This window comes from Mastomys coucha, unplaced genomic scaffold, assembly GCF_008632895.1.
Source record: "Mastomys coucha isolate ucsf_1 unplaced genomic scaffold, UCSF_Mcou_1 pScaffold21, whole genome shotgun sequence".
Classification (NCBI taxonomy): domain Eukaryota; kingdom Metazoa; phylum Chordata; class Mammalia; order Rodentia; family Muridae; genus Mastomys; species Mastomys coucha.
In genome coordinates, this window is record NW_022196904.1 from 121,892,632 (window position 1) to 121,917,444 (window position 24,813).

General features: G+C 47.7%; 2 protein-coding genes across 3 annotated transcripts in view; both read right to left on the reverse strand.

Moving 5' to 3' along the window:
- Positions 1-24,813, reverse strand: part of Fam53b (family with sequence similarity 53 member B) — a 103,854-nt gene that overhangs the window by 59,077 nt on the left and 19,964 nt on the right. Inside the window, exons 2-3 of one of the 2 annotated variants that reach the window (XM_031388599.1) lie at positions 8,319-8,577; positions 661-712 (exon numbers count right to left, since the gene is read on the reverse strand). In XM_031388599.1, coding sequence (XP_031244459.1) covers positions 661-712; positions 8,319-8,396 — 130 coding nt within the window. In that variant the 5' untranslated portion in view covers positions 8,397-8,577. Of the gene's footprint in view, positions 1-660; positions 713-5,903; positions 6,060-8,318; positions 8,578-24,813 lie in introns of those variants that run through there. The other variant, XM_031388600.1, reaches the window with a different exon arrangement.
- The window catches only part of Eef1akmt2 (EEF1A lysine methyltransferase 2), a 79,632-nt gene continuing 63,265 nt past the window's right edge, over positions 8,447-24,813 (reverse strand). The window contains exon 7 of the transcript XR_004123391.1: positions 8,447-8,577. The gene's annotated coding sequence lies outside the window, so the exon portion shown is untranslated. The remainder of the gene's footprint in view (positions 8,578-24,813) is intronic.

Below are 24,813 nucleotides of genomic sequence, written 5' to 3' on the forward strand. Positions count from 1 at the left end.
AAAAAAAAAAAAAAAAAAAAAAAAAGGTCCCTGACCTCTGGTCTCTCTAGCTCCCTTCTGGAACTATCCTGAGAAATATGACAAAAGACAAAAACTCCGAATGAGAGAACCCCCTGAGAGCTGCTTTACCCAGTGACTGTACAAATCACATCACCATAGCGCATCCATATAGCATGCCCACACAGCACAATACTATACAGATATAGGACCTGAGTCATTTATATACTACAGCAATTTCTGTGTGCAAAACCAAACACAATTTATATATTTTATGTTCATAGTGTACTTGATTATGTAAAAAATGCAAATCACACACACACACAAAAATATATATATATCAACAGGAGCTATCATTGAGAACCACCAGACTTTAAAGGGTTTTTACTTCCTATCCTATAATAGATTTTCTGAGTGGAAAAAAGAAAAAAAAAGAAAAGATCACCATGAACTACTTATTAATCAGCCAGAATTCAATGCTGGATTTGGAAATGGTGCCAATGAACTACACACCAGTGGCCCCCACTCCCATGCCCTGTTGGTCCAGCCTCGCTGGGGACTAAGATAGTTAGAAACAAAGAAGAGAGTCTCTCCAGGACTCCTCTGGAGTTTCATCTGGCTAGAAGGACTAGAAGAAGATATCCATAATGTGTACCTACTCACCCATAATTCCACAGGAGAGAAGGGTAGGTCCTTGACTCATCTTTGGCGTGTGCTGAAAACAAGCAGAAAAGCTGTTCACTCTCCACGTCATCAGAGTACGTTTGCACACGACTCTGCACTGAGTTCTTTCTATAGTCACAATTGGGGGGGGGGGGGAGATCTGTTCTTAGGCAGCAGCAGGGTGAGTAAAGGGAAGAAAGTAGCCTAAGAGGCGATGTCTGCAGCAGAAGCCTGAGCCTGGCCTTTGCCTCAAGGCTCTAGAGTTAGAGACTGAGCAGGCTAATGGGCTTTGAGCCACACAAAATGCCTGTGACTCCTGGCAAGAGGGAATCTCTCCACAGAGGGATATGGGGAAGTTTGATAGAACCAACTTTATTAGGGGCTGGAAAGAAACTTGAAGAGGTGGCCCTCCTAGGAGTATGAAGCAGTGGACCTACTCCCTGGTGGCTCCCCAGGTGATACAGGGACAGCATCTCTTCTTCCCAGAAGGGAATGCTGGCTGATGCCTCAGAGCTGCTTATGGTTAGAGTGAAACTGTCAATCATCCTCTCTGGAGCCCAAGACACTCACTGGTTCCTGAGAGCTATGGCTTTCAATTCCTGGGCACTGTTCATCCACTGGGCTTCCCACTCTACTATTTTCTGTCTTCCCTCACAATTCACACCTACCTCAGCTGAATACAGATGAAATGAAGCTGAGGATTCACAGCTAGATAGTAAGTTGAGCACAGAATATTCTGGCGGCTCTTGTGTATCTGGCATCAAGTCAAGTGGTCTACTCAGACGGTAAGTGAGGAGCGGACATCCTAGTCAGGACCTGAGAAGAAGGTCTGCCTCAAGCATTCCAGTGACCTCACAGTCAGTTACAGTATATGCAGTACACAGGAACTGACAATTATCTGTATTCAGGCTGTGATAGAGGTTGGTCATGGAAATGAAGTTCTCAGCTTGTTACACTGGGTTGTGGCTTCTGAGAGGAACCCCAGGCCCAACCATACAACAAAAAGAGGCAGGGTTTCTTCTAGGGCGAGAAGTGGGTGGGAGCCTGGGTTGGCTCATAAAGTCCCAGGAGGAGGGTGGGGCCGACTAGCAACACCTGGCCCACTCAGATAAGACAGCAGGCGCCTGGCACCAGCTTCCTCACCCCATCCCAGTACCCAATATGGGGGCCTTTGCTCTTGGCCAGCAGTACGTTTTATCTCATAGGGGTTTAATGGGCAGGATGGTCTTTTCCAGACTTGAGAACATAGAAGGGAAGAAGCACTCAAACCTCCAAGAGAACATGGTCATACAGACAACTACTCATTACAACTCAGACATTACAGAGAGATGGGACTTGGGGGTTGGTGTGCAGACTCTGTGTTAAGGTGGGTAGAGGTCAGAGACAGTTTCCAGAGGAACACCTGGGCTAGTGTTCATAGACAAGGTTATTGATGATAAACAATCCTTTCCAGGCCTCTTCTTGGCTTAAAACAATCCTTAACACCATCAGGTCAGGTCACCCTCTGGTATATAACTATCTATAGCCACCAACTGAAATATCTAGAAAGAGTTCAAAGGGGCTGTGCCTGCCTCCATCTCAGCTTACACAGCTAGTGCTGCAGGATGTGCAGCTGAAAGCCACACCAAAGTCACCCAACAGAGAGCAGGTGACAAACACAAGAGAGCCTGCCATCAGGATTATGCCACCCACACAACCAAGTGCAGAAACCTACAGAAGCCAGAGAGGCCACTTACTTTCCAGAGAAGGGTTCTGAGAAGGAATGGGGATGACCTTCTGCCAGAGTGCCTTGCCTGTTAAGGGAAACTTGGTGCTCAGGGACTACCCAGGCTCAAGGACAACATCCATTTCGGTGGTTCCTAGTTAACTACACGAAGACAGGGACCACAAAAAGCTGAAGAGAACAGGAAGGAAGGTTGGCATAGTGAGTGTGCACTACTGGCATGCACATGGCACAAATGAGGGCTTGGGTCTTCACATGCACAAGCAGGAAGCAGAGCCCAGCCACCTGTGCCTTGTTAGGTGAGAGCTCAAGGTCTGCTCATTCCCAAGGATAGGAGCAGAGGGTCAAAGGAGGCCTGTGTGGGCCCCAGCACCTGTTTCTAAACCCCTGTCTCACCCTGGCCCTGCCCTGCCCTTTCTGGGTATGATCTATATACACTTCTACAGCCTGTGGGTTTTCCACCTTTATTCCACTAGAACTCATTTTGTTTGAGCTCATTAGAGATGGCCTCTGTCAAATGAAGAAACCTGAGGCTAGAGACAGCTCAGCAGCTGAAAGCACTGGCTGCTCTTCCACAGGACTAGGGTTCAATCCTAGCTCCTAACTGGCTTATAACCATCTTTAACTCTAGTCCCAAGGATCACACTCTCCTTGGGCCCCCTTGGATACCAGGCATGTACATGGTGCACACATATACATGCTAGCAAAACATCTATACACATTTAAAGGAAAAAAAAAAAAAAGAGGACTGGCTTCATGCTGGGTCCCATTTTAGGACCTCAGCCCTGTCTTGCTTTCTGAGCCCTACTGGTGAAGTGAAGCAATACCAGGATATCTCATCCTTAACAGCTCCCTGGGTCTAAGGGCGGGCCCAGCACATGCTGACCCCTGGCAAGTTTGCCTAAGGATTTCACTTTGGGCAAAATGGCATCCAGGACTTTCTGGCTCTAAGCTGACACAAGCCTTCCTGTTTCCAGTCTACCAAGAATACAATAAAATTCCCACTGGCACATGCCATTCCTAAAGCCAGGCTTCTAACTCTTCAAATCCTTTATTCCCAGAGCAGGAAGAGGGGATAAGCAAATCACTGTGCCAAGCCAAAGAGACTCTGGCTGTGAGGCCTCCTGAGACTTCCGGAATCTGCAAAAGAGTGAGCTCAATTGCATGCTAAGGTCTGCAGGGAAGGAAGCGAGAACATGCTTCCTTTTTGCACGTCTCCCTCTTTGTGTCTGAACCCACCAAGGTTCGGTCTCAGTGAGACTATTCCCCTCACAAGAGAAGCCTCTGGAATCAGGTCCTGGTAGGAAAGACAGTAACTGGAAATCAAATTGAGGCTTCAGGGACATCTGTCTGACTGAAGAAGGCCTGGACTTCTATAAAGACCTAATTAAGGCTCCAAAGGAGAAGCTAACAAACACAGAAATGCCAGGCCTTACTCATGGCTCTCACAACTTTCTTCAAAGAAAGAGTCTTACTGCCTAAGACAACAGAGCCACTTTTCCCCTTTGCTGACACAGTACACAGAGACCCACAGTGTGAAAAGGAGATGTTCATACCACATACCAAGAATAAGCATTGTATCACGCCTGCCTCTCAAACAGAACTCAGTAAGACCCAGCAGCAGGAAGAAAAGAGGAATTCGGGCCTGAAAAGATGAAGAGAGGCAGAAGGGAACAGTGCAACGGAGATAGGCACTCAGAGATGCCAAGGTAGCCCCAACTTCAAGGCTGAGGGTCCCCAGGCCCAAAAGTCCCTATGGCACATATATCTACCAAAGATGAAAGACACCAAACTTCAGCTACTCTGTGGTCACCCAGAGACCCTGGTTTGGAGTTGTTGAGGCCAGTGTCAACTTGGCCTAACAAGTACTATGAGGATTCCCTGTACCTAGATAGCAGGACACAAGGTCTAATGTGGCTACCGATTTCAGAATGGGCAAATACCTTACTCCAGCACTCTAATGTGGCAGTGCAGATGGCAATGCCTCTTCTGCTACTGACTGCATGGTTTGAGGACAAGTATGCAGTCTATACCTATATATACTGTCCTCTGACTAGAGTAGCCACTAGCCTGTCTTCTCTAGTCTCCAGTATTTAGAGTAGGCTGGGAGAGAAAGTTGGCCTGGCCTAAGGAGGTGGTTACTCTAGAAACAACAACAGGCTCTTGGCTTGCATGTAGGCGAATGGCAGGAGCTAGGGGAGTTCAGTGATCCAGGGTCAAACATCTGGGCTGCTTTCCAGTGATGGTGGCTAATGTTAGAACATGAGAAGGAAAAGTTCTCTGGACAGAGGAAAGCAACCAGGCAGACCAGGGAAAGAGGACCAGACATGGTCATGGTTACCTAGTGTGCAAACCACACCAGGGCTGGGAGGACAGCCTACCCCATACCAATCACTCCCAGAGGAGTGGCCCCCGTACCCAGAGGGAGCATACGAAGCACTTGTCAGTTCTTGTTCTTGCTCCTGCACCTCCCTTGGGAGTAAGGGCAGTTTACCTTTTCACCAGAATTAGCGGTTTGCTGTTTTGAGATAGGGTCTCCTGTTGTCCAGGCTGGTCCCTAACTAGCTATATAGCCAAAGCTGGCCTTGAATTTCTGATCCTCCTGCCTCCACCTCCCAGGTACTGTGATCACAGGTGTACAGCACCAGTTCTTAAAAAGAGAATGAGAGTGAAGACCATGAAAGGGCAGAGACCACCGCAGGTCTTCCTTTTCCTCACAGGACTCAGGGAAGTGGCTGGGGGTGCTCCAGGGTTGCAGGGTCTAGGGAACCTTCCACCTAGGGTGTCTCAGACATTCCCTCTGTGACTAGGAAGAGCCCAACGCCACACCACCACACTCTGGCAGCTGCTTCTACCATCCCAAAGGCTCACAGCTTCCCTAGAATCCTGTTCCCTTTTGAAATCTTAACCTCCATTTCTGTCATCTTTTTGGTCTAATTAGAAAACAAAAGAAACTGTTTCCCATCTTTTCTGTGTTAACTGGTGGCAGCTTGTGTGCTTTGTGGACCTTAGCAACTTCCCCTGCTGCTCACAGTGAGGACTGGTTGACCTCAGGCTCCGTCTCAGGGAACTAACTCATCACTAGACTGACACTATTTGGATCTTTCTTCAGGCACATACACAACTCTTTTCCCTGAGGTAGCCACAACCTTCAGAGGCTCCGCCAGTGTCAAAAGGTCCCAGCTAGCCCATGCACTCCCATACTGACTTCTCTGAGCCACGGGTTCCGTCTATTTAAGGGACAGAGATGGATACACCCTTGCTCCTGCCTGAGCACCCTCCATGGTACTCTCCACACCTTCTGTGGCCACACTGTACTTCCTCTTACATTGCACCAGGCCCAGAATGGAACAAACAGCCAGTATATAAGATGTTGACAAACTCACTGTTGACAAGAAACGCTCTCTCCAGAGAGAGAGAGAGAGAGAGAGAGAGAGAGAGAGAGAGAGAGAGAGAAAGAGAGAGAGAGAGAGAGAGAGAGAATAGAGAGAGAGAGAGAGAGAGCAAGCTTGCCACTGACCTGCCATCTGGAGCAGAGGGGAGAAGGAGACAGATGGTTCTGGGCCTATATAGGCCAACAGCGAAGAGCAGAGGCAAGAAGGCTGCTCTCTGGAAGGGGAGCAGAGGTTGGAAAGCACAAGTGCAGGCTGTGAGCCCTGAGGGAGGGATGAATAAGCCCCACCCTTCTGTTCTAGGAAGGCAAGGCTCCACCCCTAGGGAAGGCACAAGGCCCTGTTCCTCATGGTAGGGCTCAGGAAGGGCTCCTTCCATGACCTTGGGCCCTGGTACTGGGAACCAGCTCTGTGGCCAGCCTCAACCCAGTCCTACCTTGATATGAGACAAACAGAGAGGCTCTGTGGAGGCAAATACTACAGCTCAACCCTCAGAAGCAAGCCCAGGGGACTCTGGGCAGCCCCTCTGCCCAAGACCATTCACACACTATCTACAGATCCTCCACCAGAAAAACCAGTTAATACTAACAAAAAAGACAAGACAAGCATGATGCATATGTGTGATCCCTCAGCTACAAATTAAACAGAGGGACCAGAACAACAAGGTCAGAAGCTGTGGCAATGGGAACTTGTGCACTCACTCACTCTAACTGAATAGCTATTATGCAATAGTCGTGGTTCCAGGAGAGAAAGGCAAATACCTGGCTTTCATTAAGTGTCCACCCTAGCATGAGGAATCACTCAATACCCAAGACCCATAGGTAACTTGTTAGGAAGTGGTATGAGCTACAGAGGGAAATCCTGGGTGGGTGGAAAAAGGGCAGATAGTCTGGGTGTGGACAGGACTGAATTTAAGAGAGAGTAGCCATATAAGGAAGGAAGGAGGAGAGAGTTGTGTTAAGGGAAGAGTTCTAGGCTATGGAAGAAATCCAAAGGTCCTAAGGTTGGCATCTCTGTGCCAGGGACCATCACTAGCTGAGTGCAGTAAGCAGAAAGTTACAGCACTCGTGAGGCAGTAAGCCAGTAGAAGGTTCTGACAGACAGACTTGACTGGTACTCCACATGGCTGCTGGGTGAAAAACAGGTTTTAAGAGCCAAGAGAGGCCCAGCTACCACAAGAATCTCCATGAGAAAGGCCAGCAGATAGGATGAGGGTGGGAGTAATGGTGGGAAGTGACCACTTGCAGATATACATTACATGAAAATTGGAAGGTACAATGGCTGAAGTAGTCCCACTCCTGCTAGAATGACGCAGGTGTCCTCAACCTGATGAACCTGAGCTGCTTCTCTCTGCCTGTGCTTGGGCAGCTAAGAGATAAGTGTTCCAATACCAGCCTAAGGGAGGAGGCCTAAACATAGGCCAAGGAGTGGGGCTGATGGGTGGGAATGAGGTGAAGAAGTGTGGGCACTGAGGCAGTCACTGCCCTGCTGCAGGTCTCAGCTCTGAACTGCGTGTTTGGAAAGTAAGATTGGGCCCAGTGGTTGCTAAGCCACTTCTTTTCAGCCTCTGAGACCACACCCAGCACCTCAGTTCTGTGAGGCTCTGATATGCCTATAGGCCAGCCATCCTCCTCAGCACACCTGGATCTCAACAAGGTTATATCAGCTATGAACTGCCATTAATAGCCCTTAAAGGGTCACTGTATACATGCTTGGTAGAGCTTTCCTCTAGACTGGAAACTACTCTACACAAACAGGGCAAGGCTCAGCTCCAAGTCACACTGGTTCCTCAATTCTGCTGGCCTATGCCAGTCCACGGGACAGGCACTTGTGAAAGCCTACAGAACACATGCAGGTCCCAAGTAGTTCACCAAACTCCCTGGGGGAAGAGGCTTCAGCTGTCACAATGTGGTATGCACCAGCATGAGACAAGGAAGGGAAGCCCACCAAAGGGCTGAGTATGAAGCCCACCACCACCTGGTAGAAGACACACAATTGGGAGGTTCTAGGAGGGTAGGTGACAAGACAGGAGCCTACCATCATGCAGTCAGAGGGCAGCTGCAACCTGCCACCTTACTGTTATCATGCAGTCAGAAGGCAGCTGTAGCCTGCCACCTTACTGCCAAACTGTGCTTTCTGCCTCACTAATCTACCACTCTTGACCCCAAGGTGGTGGTCTCACCCTGCACTGCCCTTTGAGAGACAGCCTTACCTTGGCTCCTCCTCTGGCACCCTCATCCTGGATACCACCTCTCTCTTTAGGTGGGGGTGAACAGAGTGCTGGCCTAACTGAGCCGCCTCTGGCGTGACCTTCCTCCCCCATCAAAGCTGCTCTAACCTGGATCCAGCTACTGTCTCCCTCTGAGTACAAATCTACACTCTGCTCCTTTGCACATGGTCCCAGCCTAGACCCTCTCAACGCAGCTCTGCTTACTTCCAAGTTGTTAGAATGCCCAGATGCCCATCCACAGCCACACCACAAACCCTCCCTGTACACCACACCACAAAGAAGGAGAAAGAAGTGTAATGCTTGAGGTCCTCACCAGTTCAGGAATGAAGGGCCTGTGTGCTATAGAGTCAGCTCCCTGGTTGATGAGGCTTCTCCTTAGGATCATCACCATGGTAAGGACCTCAGGAACTGGGCTGCATCCCAGGTTGGGCACAGGCCATCTTCAGGTGGGCAGACTTGATTAATAGTGATACCTGGGCATCCCGGAGAGTGATGTCATTAGAAACAGCCCCCCATCAGTTGCTCAGACTGGCGACAAGGCCCTCTGGGAATGGCCAAAAGTAGTCAACAACCTGGAAAGACAAAAGACAAGCAACGGGCTCAGGACTAGGAAAGCCTTAGATGTCAAGAGGCTCAGCTCCTGTAACACTGAGAATCCCACGGGGATGGAACCATATCCTTACAAAACGAAGTGTACTCTGGGAGGTCACCAAGGCTAAGAATCACTTTCTTAGATCTCTCTCTCACACACACCCCAGCTAGCCTTAGGTATCTAATACAACCAATGCTCTGCCAGACACAGCAACAAATTTGGACCCAGCCATGAAACATCTTCAAGACCACAGGTTCTGAGGTACTAGCAGTATGTGGTTCCTGGCAATATAGCATCTTATCACTAGCTGGGCTGGCTTTGCAGGCACATCAAGCTCACATTAGGACAAGTTTAGACTGGCTAAGGATCAATATTCCTCATCCCCACATCCAATATCAAAGGGGGCAGGGGATCCAGAGTTGGCCACCGGCTTACCTCATCTACCTTGTTATAAAAAATGTTACAGACAAATCAGGAAGGACTATTTAAAGACATATGCCCCATCCCTAACAGTTGCAGTTTTGTCTCTTTCCCCAGAGTGGACCAAACCAAGTGACCTATGAGCTACTCCCCAGATCTCCTCAGTACTGTCACTCGCCAAAGGTCATCAGGCAGCCTCCTTGTTCATTATGTCCCACCAAGCAAAGGCAGAAATTGCACAGGCCTCTGGGCAGGTCTGAAAAGCCATTCCTTACAAGGTGACTTCTCTGATCTTAATTCCCCATCCCCACCAGTCTGTGGTTCAACCTTCAAAGGAAAGTTACATGGATATAAGGATTGGAAGGTCACCATCAAAACCTAAAAAATAATGGTAATAATAGCAATAAAGAAAAAGAAAATCGGCTCCTAATCTGTAATTAAAAACGAAATGTTCAGCACAGGAAAATGTTTTGGAAGCTTGCTGTGTAAAAATAAACTCTACCCTGGTATTTAGTTCTCATCCAACTTGTAAATCATATTTTCCTGTTTACTTCGATTAGAGTTTACAGTGGGTGCTATTGAATCTGCTATTACAGGCCAGCTGGTAAGCACAGGAAAATGACCTTCTAACTTCTTCGAAAACAAGGTTCGTCCAAAGTGCAAAATCGGGGATGGGAGGAGGGTAGGTAGTCAATGCATTTATAAAGCTTGACCGTTCAGGAAAGGAGGCCCAGTGGGGGTCAAGAGTCCCCAGTGGCGCGCACTAGGAGACCTGCTTCATGCTTCAGTACCACATCAGTCTACAAACTGTCCGTCCCAACCAAGTGTGATGTGTTTAAGGAAGGAATGTCAAACCATTCCGCCTAGTTCTGGCTCAACAGCAGGGCCAGAAGTGCCTGCTGGCCCTCTGCAGGCTTGGATCAGGAGCAGGCCAGGAGGGGTGCCCCTGGACTCAAAAGGGCCCTTTGTGCTGCCTCGGCAGGGGAGGCCTGATGGCAGCCATCACCTTTCTGGGTGTGAACCTCAATTCAGTTCTAGGGCAGGCAGCCACTGGCACGAGGCCTGGGAGGTAAACTCACCATTTCCTTCTCTGAGGTGACTGGTAGGCTTAGTGGTCATAAAATCAGATCCTAAGACCAGCATATCTGGGGTGGAATCCTCACTCTTGAATTATATTGATTTCTCTGTGGGGCTCAGTTTCCCTCTTGATAAATAAAAAATAACACTAGCTGCCCTTACAGTTACTGTATCCTGGGGAAGCAGAAGTCAAGCCTTTTGCTCTGCACCCGGCTCATCTGAGAAATCATAGACAGTAGCTACTACCATTAGTTTCATGGAGGAGCCTGGGAGTCCCAACCCTCTTTCCAGGGATGGACATCCAGTCATCCTCTCCAGTTTATTTAAATCCATCAGCAGGGGCCTGTCTGTATTAGGGTCCATCTCTCTGGTGAAACTGGGAGGCCAGTAAAAGCAATGCTATGGAGATCTATTGCCATGGAAACATGACAGCCCTTCAAGCCAAACTGCACAAAGCTGCAAAATGGACCTCCTCACTCTTACCAGCTCCACCCCCACTCACTGTAGCCCCTACAAAGGGGAGGTGGCAGAGGCAGCACCAGGGGTAGAGCACTGTGAGCACCTGTGTACCTGAGTGGTCTGGAGAAGGAAGGAGCGTGGCCTCACCCCTGCCCTCACAGCTCGGAAAAGAGGCAGCACTATATACAAGCTGAGAGCAGAGGGAAGGGCAGTGGAGGGGAGTACTAAAGCCTCCCCTGCGCGGGAGCCCAGGGCAGGAACTCACTCACAGGGGACTGATTAAATAAACTACAGTAGAGTTACATGGCAGAAGGCTGTGTGGCCTTTAAAACAGTTGTAATGAAGCAGTCAGAACATGATGTGGGGAATGGTATGCACTCTGACAGCCATGCTCAGGACAAAGAGCTGGAAAGACCCTGAGCTCTGAGAGCCATGCTGAATGCAGTCTTTATTCTGCAACATGGTAGCTCCCAGGAGCTGTGGCTGGAGCTGGCTTCTGGGATCTGCTGGAATAGTCCTTGCTCTTTACATGCCTCAACACAATCCCTTTAACAGAGTTGAGCTCAGCACACACTTCTGGAGTTAGGCTAAATCACAGCAGCTTCTTCTTTGAATCTGGGTATATAGAGACCTGGAGAGGCTAATCCAGACCAGCAGAGCTTGGCACAATCTGAAGTTGCCTAGGGTTCTTTTGACCAGTAGCACAGGCTCAAACAACCACATCAGGGAATGCTGGTACCTGTCCAGTGACCTAGACCAGTGTAAAAAGACCTCTTTCTAGAGAGAAAGGGAAAGCACTAGGTGACTCCAGGAGGATGGGTGACAAGACAGAAGTCTAGCTGTCTTTGAAGCTGTCTTCTGTCCTTGAGGCTGCTGCTCGAGCACAGGGCCTGCTGAGCCAGTTGGTTTTCTCTGTAACCTCACTTAGAGCAGCTACTATCTACTGAGAACTACCATGGTCTGTCTCTAAGGATTCACCAGTTCCCATTACAGCCATGTTAAGGGGGTGTAGGGCAGGGGCATGTCCTTTAGCAGGTATCATGGGACTGAGTTAATTAAAAAAAAAAAAACTGTTATAAAAGCACATGCCTGGCCACACCTGGCCACTCCTGTCTCACCATATGTTCTCTCCCTTTCCACATAATATAATACCATTTGCCTCCAACCCTTCAGAGCTGAGCCAATTCTTCAGCCATGCCATGAAACCTTCCCTCTTAATAAAGTCTATTCTTCATAAAGTTACCCAGCCTTGATTACTTTATCATAGCAGCAGAAAATGAACTAACAAGTCAGCCATTATAGCTCATGCCTAGAGTCCCAGAATTTGAGAGATGAGGGCAGAAGGACTAGGAGTTCAAGACCAGCTTCAGATATATCATACCCCGTCTGAAACTAACACCACCCCAAAGTAAAATAAACTAACACAATCACCTACTATGCTAATAAAAGTTGCTTTACACACATTAGCTGTAAACTGGCTCATGTATCCCCATTTCACAGCCACATGAAGAAGCTCACGAGAATTAAGTCCAAAAGCTGGGATCTGATCCCTGGTGTATCAGCTCCCACACTTTTAACTTCCCACAGGTACCCACCTGTCCATCCCACATATGCCCTTCAGAAACCTACTCAGGCAACTACTACATGGCCTAGCAATTGATTGCATTCCTCAGTATTCCACTTATCCTGGAAGATTAAACATTGTTACCTCAAAGCCTGCCACAATAACAGTCAAATGCCTTATTCATAACAGTCAAATCAGGAAACCATCCAAATGTCCTTCAGTGGTGAATGGTTAAACAGTGGCTCAACCATTTCAGGGAATACCACTCAGCAGAAAAGGAGGAACTAGTCTCATACTCCACGAGCCCCAGAAGAATTATTCTGGGCTTTAAAAAAGTGACTCCCCTAGGGTTTAATTGCTATATGATACCATTTGTAACAAACTTTTTTTTTTTTTTTTTTTTTGGTTTTTCGAGACAGGGTTTCTCTGAATAGCCTTGGCTGTCCTGGAACTCACTCTGTAGACCAGGCTGGCCTCGAACTCAGAAATCCGCCTGCCTCTGCCTCCCAAGTGCTGGGAATTAAAGGTATGAGCCACCACCACCTACCTGGCTCATAACAAACTCTTGAAATGATAAAATTATAGAATTGAAGACTAGCAGTTGTCAGGAGTTTGGAAGATGGTGGTATCAGAAAAGCAACACAAGATACACTGGGGAAGATGGAAGTGCTCCGACCTCCACTGTTCCATGTCTATTTCCTTTTCTGATGTTGGGCTTCAGTCTTACAAGCTATTTCTATTAGGGGAAACAGGGGAAACCACCAATGCTTCAAAGCCAGAAGAACCTAAGTCTAAACACCTGCCAGTAGCACAATGCTAACAGGGTAAGGCCGACACTCAAATCCAGGCCTGCTCCTTAGCTGTTTCCCTCCCTAGCACACTCATGCTTTCTGCTCTGCCCCTCTGTTTGATAGAGAGTCTTACCCTATAGACCAGGCTGGCCTAAAACTCATTTTGTAGTTGAGTTTTAGGCCAGCCTCAAACTAATGGCAATCCTCCTACCTTGAGTTCTGGGACTACAGCTGTGCACTACCACCCCTAGCCCGGGCCTCTCTCTGATACCACAGGGACAGGAATGGCTCTGCTCTTTCACACAAGTCCTTCCTAACAGGAAATTGTCTCACTTTTCTTCTATATACTTCAGTGAGGATCATGGGCTCACATTCTTGAAAGCAGTCATGCGATAGCACTTGAAGGCCAAGCACTTGGCTTCCAGAGAATGGTGCTGAGCACACGTGGAATATCTATGGCAGGAGTGCATGCTAAATGAATTAACACACAGAAGTTCTGCAAACTACACAGTTCCACATGAATCTTAAGACTGCAAGAGTTCACTGAGGGAAGGTATCCATTATCCACTTTGAAAGGTTACTTCTTTAAAAGAAACTGACCACACTGGAAATTGCCAGGACAACTGAACGTTTCCACCTTTTAACATCTTTATTCAGTCTGTGTGGTTGTACAGGCAGCAGTATCTCAGTGTCTTAAAAACAGAACCCTGACCGGAACCTAAGCGTAGACTTGGCCACAGGCACTGATTTTCCTGACAGTGTCTTAGCTTTCCACTTCCCCTCTCATTAAGCAAAGGAAGAAGGAGGGGACGGCAAGATCATAAGGTCTTTGTGAAGGTCTTATGCACACTGAAACTTTCGTGACAAGTCATCTGGAGAGAGGATCCAGGAACAAACTTATGAACATCTGGGGGAGTGCATGTCTCCATGATCACACCGTCTTCTACCAGATTCTAGAACAAGTGAGAAGCATGAGCAGAGCTGAGGTGGCCGGGTCCTGCAGGCCTGCTCCCTAGCTGCATCTGTGGGTGCCCTTCCTTATGATGGTAGAACTAAACCACCTATGTTTGAAGGATGATCATAAAAAGCTGCCTAGGGATTTCATCCAGAGTGCTACCTTCTAGACCAAGAAAGATACTGCAGTTTCAGTCTGAGCAAGGTCCTGACAATGTGTAGCCCCACCACTGTACACACTTCAATTCAGCCCAGGCTCCTCAGTACTCATGAAAGATTGATTAGGAAAGATAGGAAGAAAAGAGACAAACACAAACCTCTGTAGTCAGAATTTAATATTAAGGATATGCTCGGTACCAATGCTGATTTAAGAAAACCCCACAATGGAAACAGTATCCACGAAAAGCTACCTGGGTGTATCTGTGATGCGTGTGTATGTCTTTGTGTGTGTGTGTGGTGTGGTGTGTGGTATGTGTGCACATTATTTTTTGAGACAAGGTCTCTCATTAAACTTGGACCTTACCTATTTGAAAAGCCTTTACTTAGATCTACTAAACACAGAGCTTCAATTTATAGCTGCTTGAACTCCAAAGGCTGTCATATTTACTTGACTCTGTGGAAATGGCTCAGTCAGTAAAGTGCTTGCCTTGCAAACATGAAGAACTGAGTTAAATTTCCAGAACTTACTTGAGAAAGAAACAAAGAAAGAAAGAAAAGAAAAGAAAACCCCATAGCTCTGCATGTAATCCCAGCACTATGGAAGCAGAGGCAAGAGGATCCCCTCAGGCACACTGGCTAGCCTAGCCTGCTTGGCAAGTTCTGGCTAATTAGAGAGACCCCGTCTTAAAATACACATGCATGAATGCATGCATGCACGCACACACACAGGCATGTGCACAGCTACATACACACCTATACCTACCTGTGTGCACATGCACATACCCATACACACATGTTTACAGGCACAAAAACACACACACACTGCTGTAACTCAGAAATGGTACATATTCCTCTTGAAGGCAGCTCTTCTTAAAAAATCTAGGGAAAGTACCAGGCCTCTAGAATATAGGTTAGCACAGCAGCACAGGCCACACAGCAGGCAGCAGGAACCGACAGGTGAGGGCTGTCTTGAAGGTGAAAGAGGGATACAAAACCATCACTTTTCATCTTTACCTGCACAGCTCAGCTAAGAGCATACAGAAGGTCACATGTCCCAGACATAGAGAGAGTTACACTACTCCAGCCAGAATCTGTGCTCATCTACCTTCCCAATGCCTCCTGAACCTATGTCTCCCACCGTATACCTACCACAGCACTCTACCCTTCTCTCAAAGTTCACGTGTAATGTGTGCAACTTAGGTGTGGCCTTGCTTTAGTTACCCTCAAACTCAGGGAGCCACACAGTGGGAGCCTCATCAATGTCTATCTGCTAATCAAGGCTGAGGATCAGCATCAGAAAGCTGGAAAGTCTTACAGCCAAACTTCCAAGATCAGTCCAAGGTGAGCCATGTGGCCCTGGACAGCTTATACTACTTTGCTAATACACAAGGCAATGCATGAAAACTGTGTTCTAGTGATCTCAGGTGTAAGGTTAGGAAATAATGTCCAAATATGGAAACACCCCTAGATCTACCGAAACCCTTAGCACAGGTCAGAGAGCAGACACTTACTAAATCCTTGCTAACTGGCTAAAAATAAAAAATGCTGTCTCTGCACTGCTGACGCTGGGCACTCAAGGGATGAGGGGTATTTCCTTCCTGCAATTGCAAAGCACCTTACATGAAGAAGGCTGCCTCCCTAACCCTTGTGCCTGCTTCAGAAAGAAGTGTGTCATAGATGCTGTTCTCTTCAGTCATGGGATGAATACATACATGCTTCCTGGCCCAGAATTTCAGATAATCAAAGTCCACTGGAGTCTCATATTTGAGGAAGGCCTGGAAGTTACAGTGTACAGCTTTTAGAAAGGGGCCCGGCCTTTGCTTCCCCATCCCCCTCTTAATAGAGGGGAGGAAACAAAACATAATAGTAAATTAAGTTTTCTAGGACATTCCAATCACTGGCTCACTGTCACAGGGGTTTTCTGTTCTTCTTAAGCAAACATTTCCAGAGGGAAGGGAATGACATTATTTCAAGATACAGGTATGCTGGGATGGAGAGCAGAACAAATCTACACATGGGAACAAGAGGGCCCATGTTGTGTCTTGATACTGAGGCCAACAGTACTTGTGGCCTGTTAAAAGAGCTTGTTTATGAATGAGGAATAACAAAGAGATGGATGGGTTCCTACGTGCACTCCTCCAGTTCTCACCACTCACCATGTCAGAGAACTTGCTGCAGCCTGGAATGTGCTAAGCCATCTCAAAAGGAAGGAAATGGGAACAGGCCACAGAGAAACTAGTACTTACAGCATGGAGCTACACAGCACCTTCTCCTCCAAGCCAGGATGAAGAGTGGAATGGACAGAACAGGATTGTGACAGGGCAGGGTTCTAGGGATAAGCTACAGCAATGTTAAGCCACTTAGCCTAAGACAATCATGACCTACCTGCTCATCAGTGAGACCTATTTCTACTACACCAAATTTAATGAATCCATGATTTACAAAAGAGGTGAGGGGTTAAAAAACATTAAAGACAAAACTAAAAATGGAGACATTCAGACAAGAGGCAATGTGGACTGTGAGAGTGGGACGGGACTTAGGAAGTGTGGACTCTGGCCCTAGCAATGCCACTCACTGACCAGCAACGCCTTATCTGCCAAGTCACTTCTCTTCAAGTCTAGTCGCCCTCACCTGACACATGGGCAGCTGGGTCAGACTAACTCTATCAGAAATCCAAGTACAGGTACATAGCTGATACATGGCTCTATGCCTCTTTGAGCCACAGTTTCCTTACCTGTTACATGCACATGGGAATCCCACACTGGTCCCAGAACAATCATTATACTGGGGTGTGTTCAGTTCCACTATCCTTGTACTACTCCCAGCTGATAGACAGTGTTCAAGGCCTCAGGAAACAGGGCAATAGCAAAAGCCAAATCCTCACTGGCTGCCACAGGGCCCAAAATGTGACATACACACAATAGCATATTTTGATGAAGGCAAGAGCCTTTAGAGTTTCTTGAGAAAAGAACAAATTAGCTATTGGCCAGTTTTGACACTTCCCAGGACAAGAGTTTCCTTCTCTTCCCTTATAAAACTTGACAATAACAACAAAAAGCCAGCCTGTGTACATATGTGTGTATGCACATTAATGTGTGACAATGCAGGTACATGCATGTCATGACATGTGGGGGGGTCAGGTGACAACTTTGACTGTTGGTTTTTACATGCTTCCTGGTTTCAGACAGGATCTCCTACTGTTCATAACTGTATACTCCATGCTGGCTGGCACAGAAGCTTCTAGGGATTCTCCCATCTCACCTTCGGAGCCCTGGGATTGATGATATGCACTATTGCGCAGGCTTTAAGTAGTTTTAGAGATCTAAACTCAGCTCCTCACATTTGCATGGCAAGTACTTTACCCACTCAGCCGTCTCCTCAGCTCAGGAAATGCTTATGAGGTGTAGGGTCCTTCTGTAGAAATGTTCTTTCCTTCTTGTAGGCCAACCCACCTCAGCCCAGGGTACACCACAGTTTTCCTAACAGTATGGCTTCCGTGATCAGCCAAACAAGGAGAAGAAGCATGACTGCTACCCCTGTGCTTGTAGCAGACCCAAGGCTGAGGCACTAAGCAGAGATAACCTCTTAACCACTGTCACTTTAGGGCACTGCCAAGATGGTAGCGAGGTGAATGGACCCAACATTCTCATCCAAACCAGGATCACGATCTATTTTGTGTGCGATACACTGGAGGTAATACTGGGAACAGATCTCCAAGCTCTGTAGGAGGCACAATAGTCACGAAGGCACCAGCTTTCCCATCCGCCACCCACACAGAAAGTACATCCTGACCTCAGCGCACACTTCAAGACTTCCCCTTCCTGATCAGGTGGTGTCAGACCCAATCTATTTTGCAGAGTTGGTACAGAAATTACTCAGAGTAACCAATCACACTTGAGCTTTCTGTCTTTTCTCCTCTATCCTATATCACAGCAACTTCAAGTTCAAGAACACCATCAGCTGCAAAAACAACATCTGAGAGGCTCAGAGCTGCCCGGCAGGTCTGTCCATGGCAGATAAGAATCAGTAAAGTAGCAGCCGTCTTGGGTCACACTGTCAGAGCCATCCATCTGGTCCCCAGGATGCGAGGATTCCAAAGGGCAGGATGAGCTCCAGGACGCCCACTCCAGCATTGGCTGCAGCATCACAGCAGGAGGAACCTCTATGTACAATAGTAACCATCTGTCAGCAGACAGACCAAATTATCACTGGACTCTGGCATTTTTAGATAGAGAAGAGACTCCCACTAAAGGCTTCACTAAGTCTTAATTCTAAGCTCAGTCCAGGTATTTAGTCTACTGAACAGGCCATGGAATTAACAGGAGAAATTTGGAGGAGCAGCTGCTCACTGGGTTTCCTTTCTATGTTTGACAGGGTATAGAGTCAGAAGAAAGGGCAAGTATCTCATTTGCACATTCTTCTCCACTTCCTTCTACACCAAGTCGCCAGTAAAGGATAAGTGTATAGCCCTGGGGGCGGAATCTGTGGCTGGCTAAAGGGGAAACAGCCTAGCCAACCAATCACCCAGTCTAGAAGCAAGGCATCTTGGGAAGCTATCTAGCCTCTTTCAAGCCTCGAACCAATCTCTGCACATCTCTAGAGATTAAAAGGACCCTAAAAGAGTTAACCCAATTCCTAAAGATGAGTGCACAATCTTCCTCATCAAAAATAACCTATGCCCCAGAAGAAACAGAAATTTGCTCTACTGTTTGTCCAACACATACCCTAGAGTGCTAACAAACAGCCAAGGCCGCCAGCTGCCAGTGTACTTATTATGCTGCTGCCCCCATCCCCCAGTGGCACCATCACAACCAGGTTTTGGTGGAGATGTCCTTGCTCTCAGAAAGCCCACTCACTGCGTCAGCAGCAAGGCTCACTGCAGGCTCTGAACACTCCACCTTCACGCACCCCCCAAACCAAGTAAGTAGCTCAGACATGTAGCCATATGGAGAGGACAGCTCCACAAACCACCACCATTGCCAGTCTGAATCATGAGCCAGGCTAGGGAGGTGTTTCATGTTCTCAGACTTAAAAATAACGACAGGGGTTGGAGAGATGGCTCCTTGGTTAGGAGCATTTACTGTTCTTGCAGAAGATCCAAGTTTGGTTCCCAGGACCCACATAGTGGCTCATAATCTTTAACTCCAGTTCCAAGGAATCTCATACCTTGTTCAGGCCTCCAAGGGCTCTTGCATACCAATAGTGAATAAAAGAAAAAAATAATAACAAAAACTCAAGTAGGCTCACAACGTCTGCATACAAATAATAACTCGTTTAAATAATGATATCACAGTTAACCACAAATGAAATGAGAACAGATGAAATTTAAGAGATAAGGACAGGTGAGAACCTGGCACTTAGGCACAAAATCCATGCTTAGTCAATGGTCTATGGAGGTCCTGGAAAGTCTATCTGATCAGTAAGTGCATCAATGGATACGACCAAGCTTACTGAGCTAGTATTTTGGGTGTGCTGGGATTGTGGAAAGGTAGAAGACAGCCATCCAGAACCACAATCTCTGCTCCAGGAAGTGGGAATCAGTGATGATTGATGATGGGTGAGTAAATGCAATCACTGAGAGGGAAAGCTCACATCCGAGGGGCTGAGGACATGCTCCAGCAGTAAATGCCTACCACAAGAGCAAGCAGACCTGAGACTGAGCCCTTAGAACATACAGAAGGCTGTGGGTGGTGACAGGTCTGTAATCTCATCTCTGGTGAGGTAGGAACAACAGATCCCTAGGGCTCACTGGCCAGCCAGCCCAGCCTAAATCGGCAAGCTCCAGGTCCCAGGAGAAAAGGCTTTCTCGAAAAACAAGGTGGGTGCTGGAGTTTGATTCCCAACATTTGGATAAAACATCTGCACACAGTGGTGTGCACTTGTAATCTCAGGCTCAGAGAGGCTGAGCAAGGTGAATTATCGGGGCTCACTGCCCAAGTTAGTTAAATCAGTGAGCTCCAGGACTCAAGGAGGGATCTCATCTCAAAAACAAACAAAGTGGGTGACTGCTGAGTAACAACATCCAAGGTTGACTTCTGGTCTCTCTCTCTCTCTCTCTCTCTCTCTCTCTCTCTCTCTCTCTCTCTCTCTCTCTCTCACACACACACACACACACACACACCACATACATGCACACTATACACACATTCCACACACCACACACATATACACACACATACACCACACATAGACACACATACCACACACCAAACACCACACACACACATACACACACACCATACACACCCACATATATATACACACACACCACACACACATTCCACACGCCACACACATATACACACATATATACATACCACACACAAACACACCACACCCACACACACACCACATACACATACTTATACACCACACATACACATATATATACACACACAATACACCCATACACACACACCATACATATACACACACCACACACACATTCCACACCACACACATAGACACACACACAGCACACATACACACACATACCACACACCAAACACCACCCACATACCATATACATACACATACCACATACACTCTTATATATACACACACACCACATACACACACATACACACCACACATACACACACACATGCACACAAGCACGTACACGTAAAATAATTTTAAAAGAGAAAGTCCACACTTAACAAATAGTGTAACAAACCTGAACTCTCTGAGGTCCAAAACCTCGCACCACAGTGCTGTAAAGATTACAAAGCCTTCCTGGATGGCTCCCTCCCACACCCTTACATGTCCTCTGCCTGAGCAGGCCCTTGTACACTTGACTTATTAACAAACTGGCAAACAGGCACCACAGCTGTGATGTTCATGTGGCACAAATCTATCAAGTGCCCAGAAGGAGCATCTGCCTACTTGAGGTCCCGCTGGGCAGGGCTGGCAGAGCCAGGCTGCTTCAGCCTGGCTGGCCTGGTCATGCCTGCTACTACTGGGTGTGGCCCAAGGGTCAGTCAGTACAGAAGTCTTTGAGCAATACTGACCACACCCCTGGATAAGCCTCATTCTCTGAGAGCCCACACAGGGGCTTGGGCCCCTCTGCAGAGAAATCACAAAGGCAGCTAAGTAACGAAACTGCTTCCTCTAAAACTCAGCGGAACCCAACTGCCGCAGAACAATTCACCGGTGTCCTTGTCCCACACTGCTGCTGCCCTTCCTGATGTCCCTGTGAACCACAGGAGCCTTGAATGCTTATCCATCCATCCTACTGACAGTCCTACGCATGTGCAAACTACACAGGCCATGTGGTGCTGCCATGTGGTACTGCCAGGCTGGGAAGTACCCTGACCACTTAACAGAAGGAGCAGTGTGAACAAGCAGAGGGCTATGAGAGTACGGCTGTCTCAACGGAACACCTTCCAGACAGCACCAAGTCAAAAGGAGGGAAAGGGAAGAATGGGCACAGCAGCTCCCCCTGGGGAGAAACTGGATACTGTACTAATGGACAGAGCAGAACTACCATCAGCTGTCCACAGGGAGGACAAATGGGGATCCAGGGGCAGGACACTCACCAAGGAATGCCCTTTTGTGTATTGATCTAGGCAAAACTACAGAACATTTTTAGAAGCTAATATAAATAAAATATAAGGGCTATGGAGATGGTTTAGTCAGTAAAGTGTTTGGCATGCAAGCGTGAGGACCTGAATTTAGAACCCTAATACCTATGTAAAAAATAAGGTACTGCAGTATGTGCTAAGTATACCTTAGCACAGGGTCAGAGAAGGGTTATAGAAAAATGGAGAACCTAAAGCTCACTGGCTAGCCAGTCTGCAAGCTCTAGGTTCAATGACAGACTGTCTAAAAACAACCCAAGAAGCATAAGGTGGAGCAGTGATTAGAGGTAGTCTTTGCCTACCACTAGACTCCATATGCATGCACACATGCATACCCAAACCCACATATATAAAAAGAATACAGAAGCTTACCAGCTTTACAGAATGGCTTGCACATGCCAGGTTAACAAGAAATAGGGCATGGATGGCTTGGGGGAGGGGGGAGGAGGAACCAGACTGCTTTTCAGAGCTGAGCTGGTGCTATGTACACACGCTGCTGTCACTTAAAACATAGGAAGCCCCTAGAGCCCCTAAATACTCTTTATTGTTTCATGCCTTGAGACCTCTGCTCACTGTCCGGCTGGGACTTGCTCACCCTCTTCCCTCTTTGACTCCAAACTCTCCACCTTTGAGCTCATCCCTCCAACTATAGGAAGCCCCTCTACCCTGAGACAGGCCCTCAGGCTCTGTATCACTCTGGGCTTCAAACAAATTTACCTGTGAGCTTCTAGAGGGTACAAACCTACCTTATGTCAGTCCCAGCCACAGGACCTGGCAGGCAGGGCTACTTGGAAGATCTCTGCTGGAAAGAAACAAGGCCAGGCGTGGTAAGGCCTGCCTGTGATTCTGAGCCCTTGGGAAGTGGCAGCAGGAGGAACACAAGGAGCTAAAGGGCCCCCTGGGCTATGGGGCACAACCTGATTTGGTTTTGTTTTTAGAAATGGTGAACACCACACACCATACCACGTCAAGTCTCAGCTTTGCTGCCAGAAAGTGCTGAGATGCCTCTTGCTTGCAGAGGTTTCCACGTTATCAAATAGTGGGGTTTTTGTTTGTTTGTTTTTTGTTTTGTTTTTTTCAAGACAGGGTTTCTCTGTATAGCCCTGGCTTTCCTGGAACTCACTCTGTAGACCAGGCTGGCCTCCAACTCAGAAATCCCCCTGACTCTGCCTCCCAAGTGCTTGGATTAAAGGCGTGTGCCACCACTGCCCTGCTCAAATAGTGTTATTAACACTAACTCAAACCCTTAAACCTCCTCACTCACAGGAGACTGAGCTTGAAGCCCTGGCACCACAGCAGAAGAGCAGATCAGAATGCCTACTGGCTGTCCAAGATAAAAACACAAGACTGATCAGAATGCCTACTGGCTACCTACTCCCATACACTCACACACATCCCCCACAGAACCTTCTACAACTGTGTAGAAGAGTCTTGGGCTTCTAGAGCCAAAGGCCTGCTCACACCTAGTCATAGGCAATCCTAGAGCACAGAGACCTGCCCCAAGTTTGTTTCCTGTATGTTCAGCTTTGAGAAAATGCTGACTGAAGCAAGAGCAGAGGTAAGGCAGTGTTTACAGGCTAGCCTTGGGCCAGAGAGAGTCCTTTGTTGGAGCTCCACTCTAGCAAGTACAGAGGGCCAAGGGGCAGGGCTATCCCAAGGAGCCAAGCACTTATGTGCTGCTGCATTCTGGGTGACCCCAACTGCAAAGGCAGATCCTGCACACACCCTTCCTATGTCTCCTCCTTCATTATTTCATCCTGGTATCAGAGTCCTGTCCCAAATCCAACCCTCACTGGACTGACTGTGCTGGGAACTTAATATTCACACAGGACAACTACAGGCGTAATAAATGCCACAAGATGAGTGTCCGGCACTGAGGGATGAGCCAATAATCCCTAGAAGAGAGGTAAAGTGCTGGGACTTCCTGGAGAAGGTGGTGCCAGTGTTGGGATATACAGATGGATAGGAGTTCAACAGTCAGTGTTTGGCTCAGAGCATTCTAAGAGGAAGCCACCAAGTAACATGTCTGACACTCCATCCGGCAAGCTGCAGAGAAGCTGGGAATTGAGGGCTCTCTCTTAGCTTTAGACAGGCAAGCATACCAGTATTCCTCATGAGGCCCAGAGAGGTGCCTGCTTCACAGGGTGGCCAGGGTGCCACCCACTCTCATTACTTTGTTCTGCCCTAACTTGCAGTCTGCCCACCAGACCCCAGCTTGCTTCTTCCGTAGACTTCCAGACAAATGACCTGAGCTTCAAGGCTGTGATATAGTCAACTGAACAAAGTCAGGTGACCCAGAGGATCCTGGGAGCGTCTCCAAAACTCCCCCTTTCATACAATAGCCACATAAGGACTCAAAAGCTGCAAAACAGCTATTCCCATCTTCCAGCACAGCAATCCCGTGTTGATCCACATGGCTCACCCGTCATACCACAGACAATACGACAATTGTGCTCTCCCTTGAGGAAGGAGAGTTGCCACACAGAGCCCCATATAAGAACATCACGATGGTCTCAAACACCACAGTCATAAATGTGTGCTCAAGCCATGTGCAGGGCACGCGCTCCCCACGTGTTCTTATAGCTATGAAAGCACAAGGACCAACGTGCCACAGCTGCTGGGGGCTGGAAGCAGAAGGCAGGGCCTAGGACAGCAAAGGGGAGTTGTTCCAACTGTGACTAACCTAGTATCATCAGCTCTTTAAGGAATAGGAAAGCAGGAAAGAAGGAAGGAAGAAAGGAAAGAAGGGAGGGAGGGAGGGAGGAAGGAAGGAAGGAAGGAAAGAAGGAATAAGGGAGGGAGGGAGAGGAGAGAAGGAGGGAGGGAAACAGGGAGGGAAGGAGGGACTCCTTTATAAAGCAGAACTGAATGAGTTGGCTCAGTGAATAAAAGCACTCACTACATAAGAATGGTGACCTGGCCGGGCAGTGGTGGCACACGCCTTTAATCCCAGCACTTGGGAGGCAGATAGAGGCGGATTTCTGAGTTCGAGGCCAGCCTGGTCTACAGAGTGAGTTCCAGGACAGCCAGGGCTACACAGAGAAACCCTGTCTCGAAAAAAAAAAAAAAAAAAAAAAAAAAAAAAAAAAAAAAAAAAGAATGGTGACCTGAGTTCAACCCTAGAACCCACATAAGGAGGAAAGAGAGAAACAACTCTGTAAAGTTGTCCTCAAACTTCCACAAGAACGCTGTGGGATGTGTGTCCACCCCAC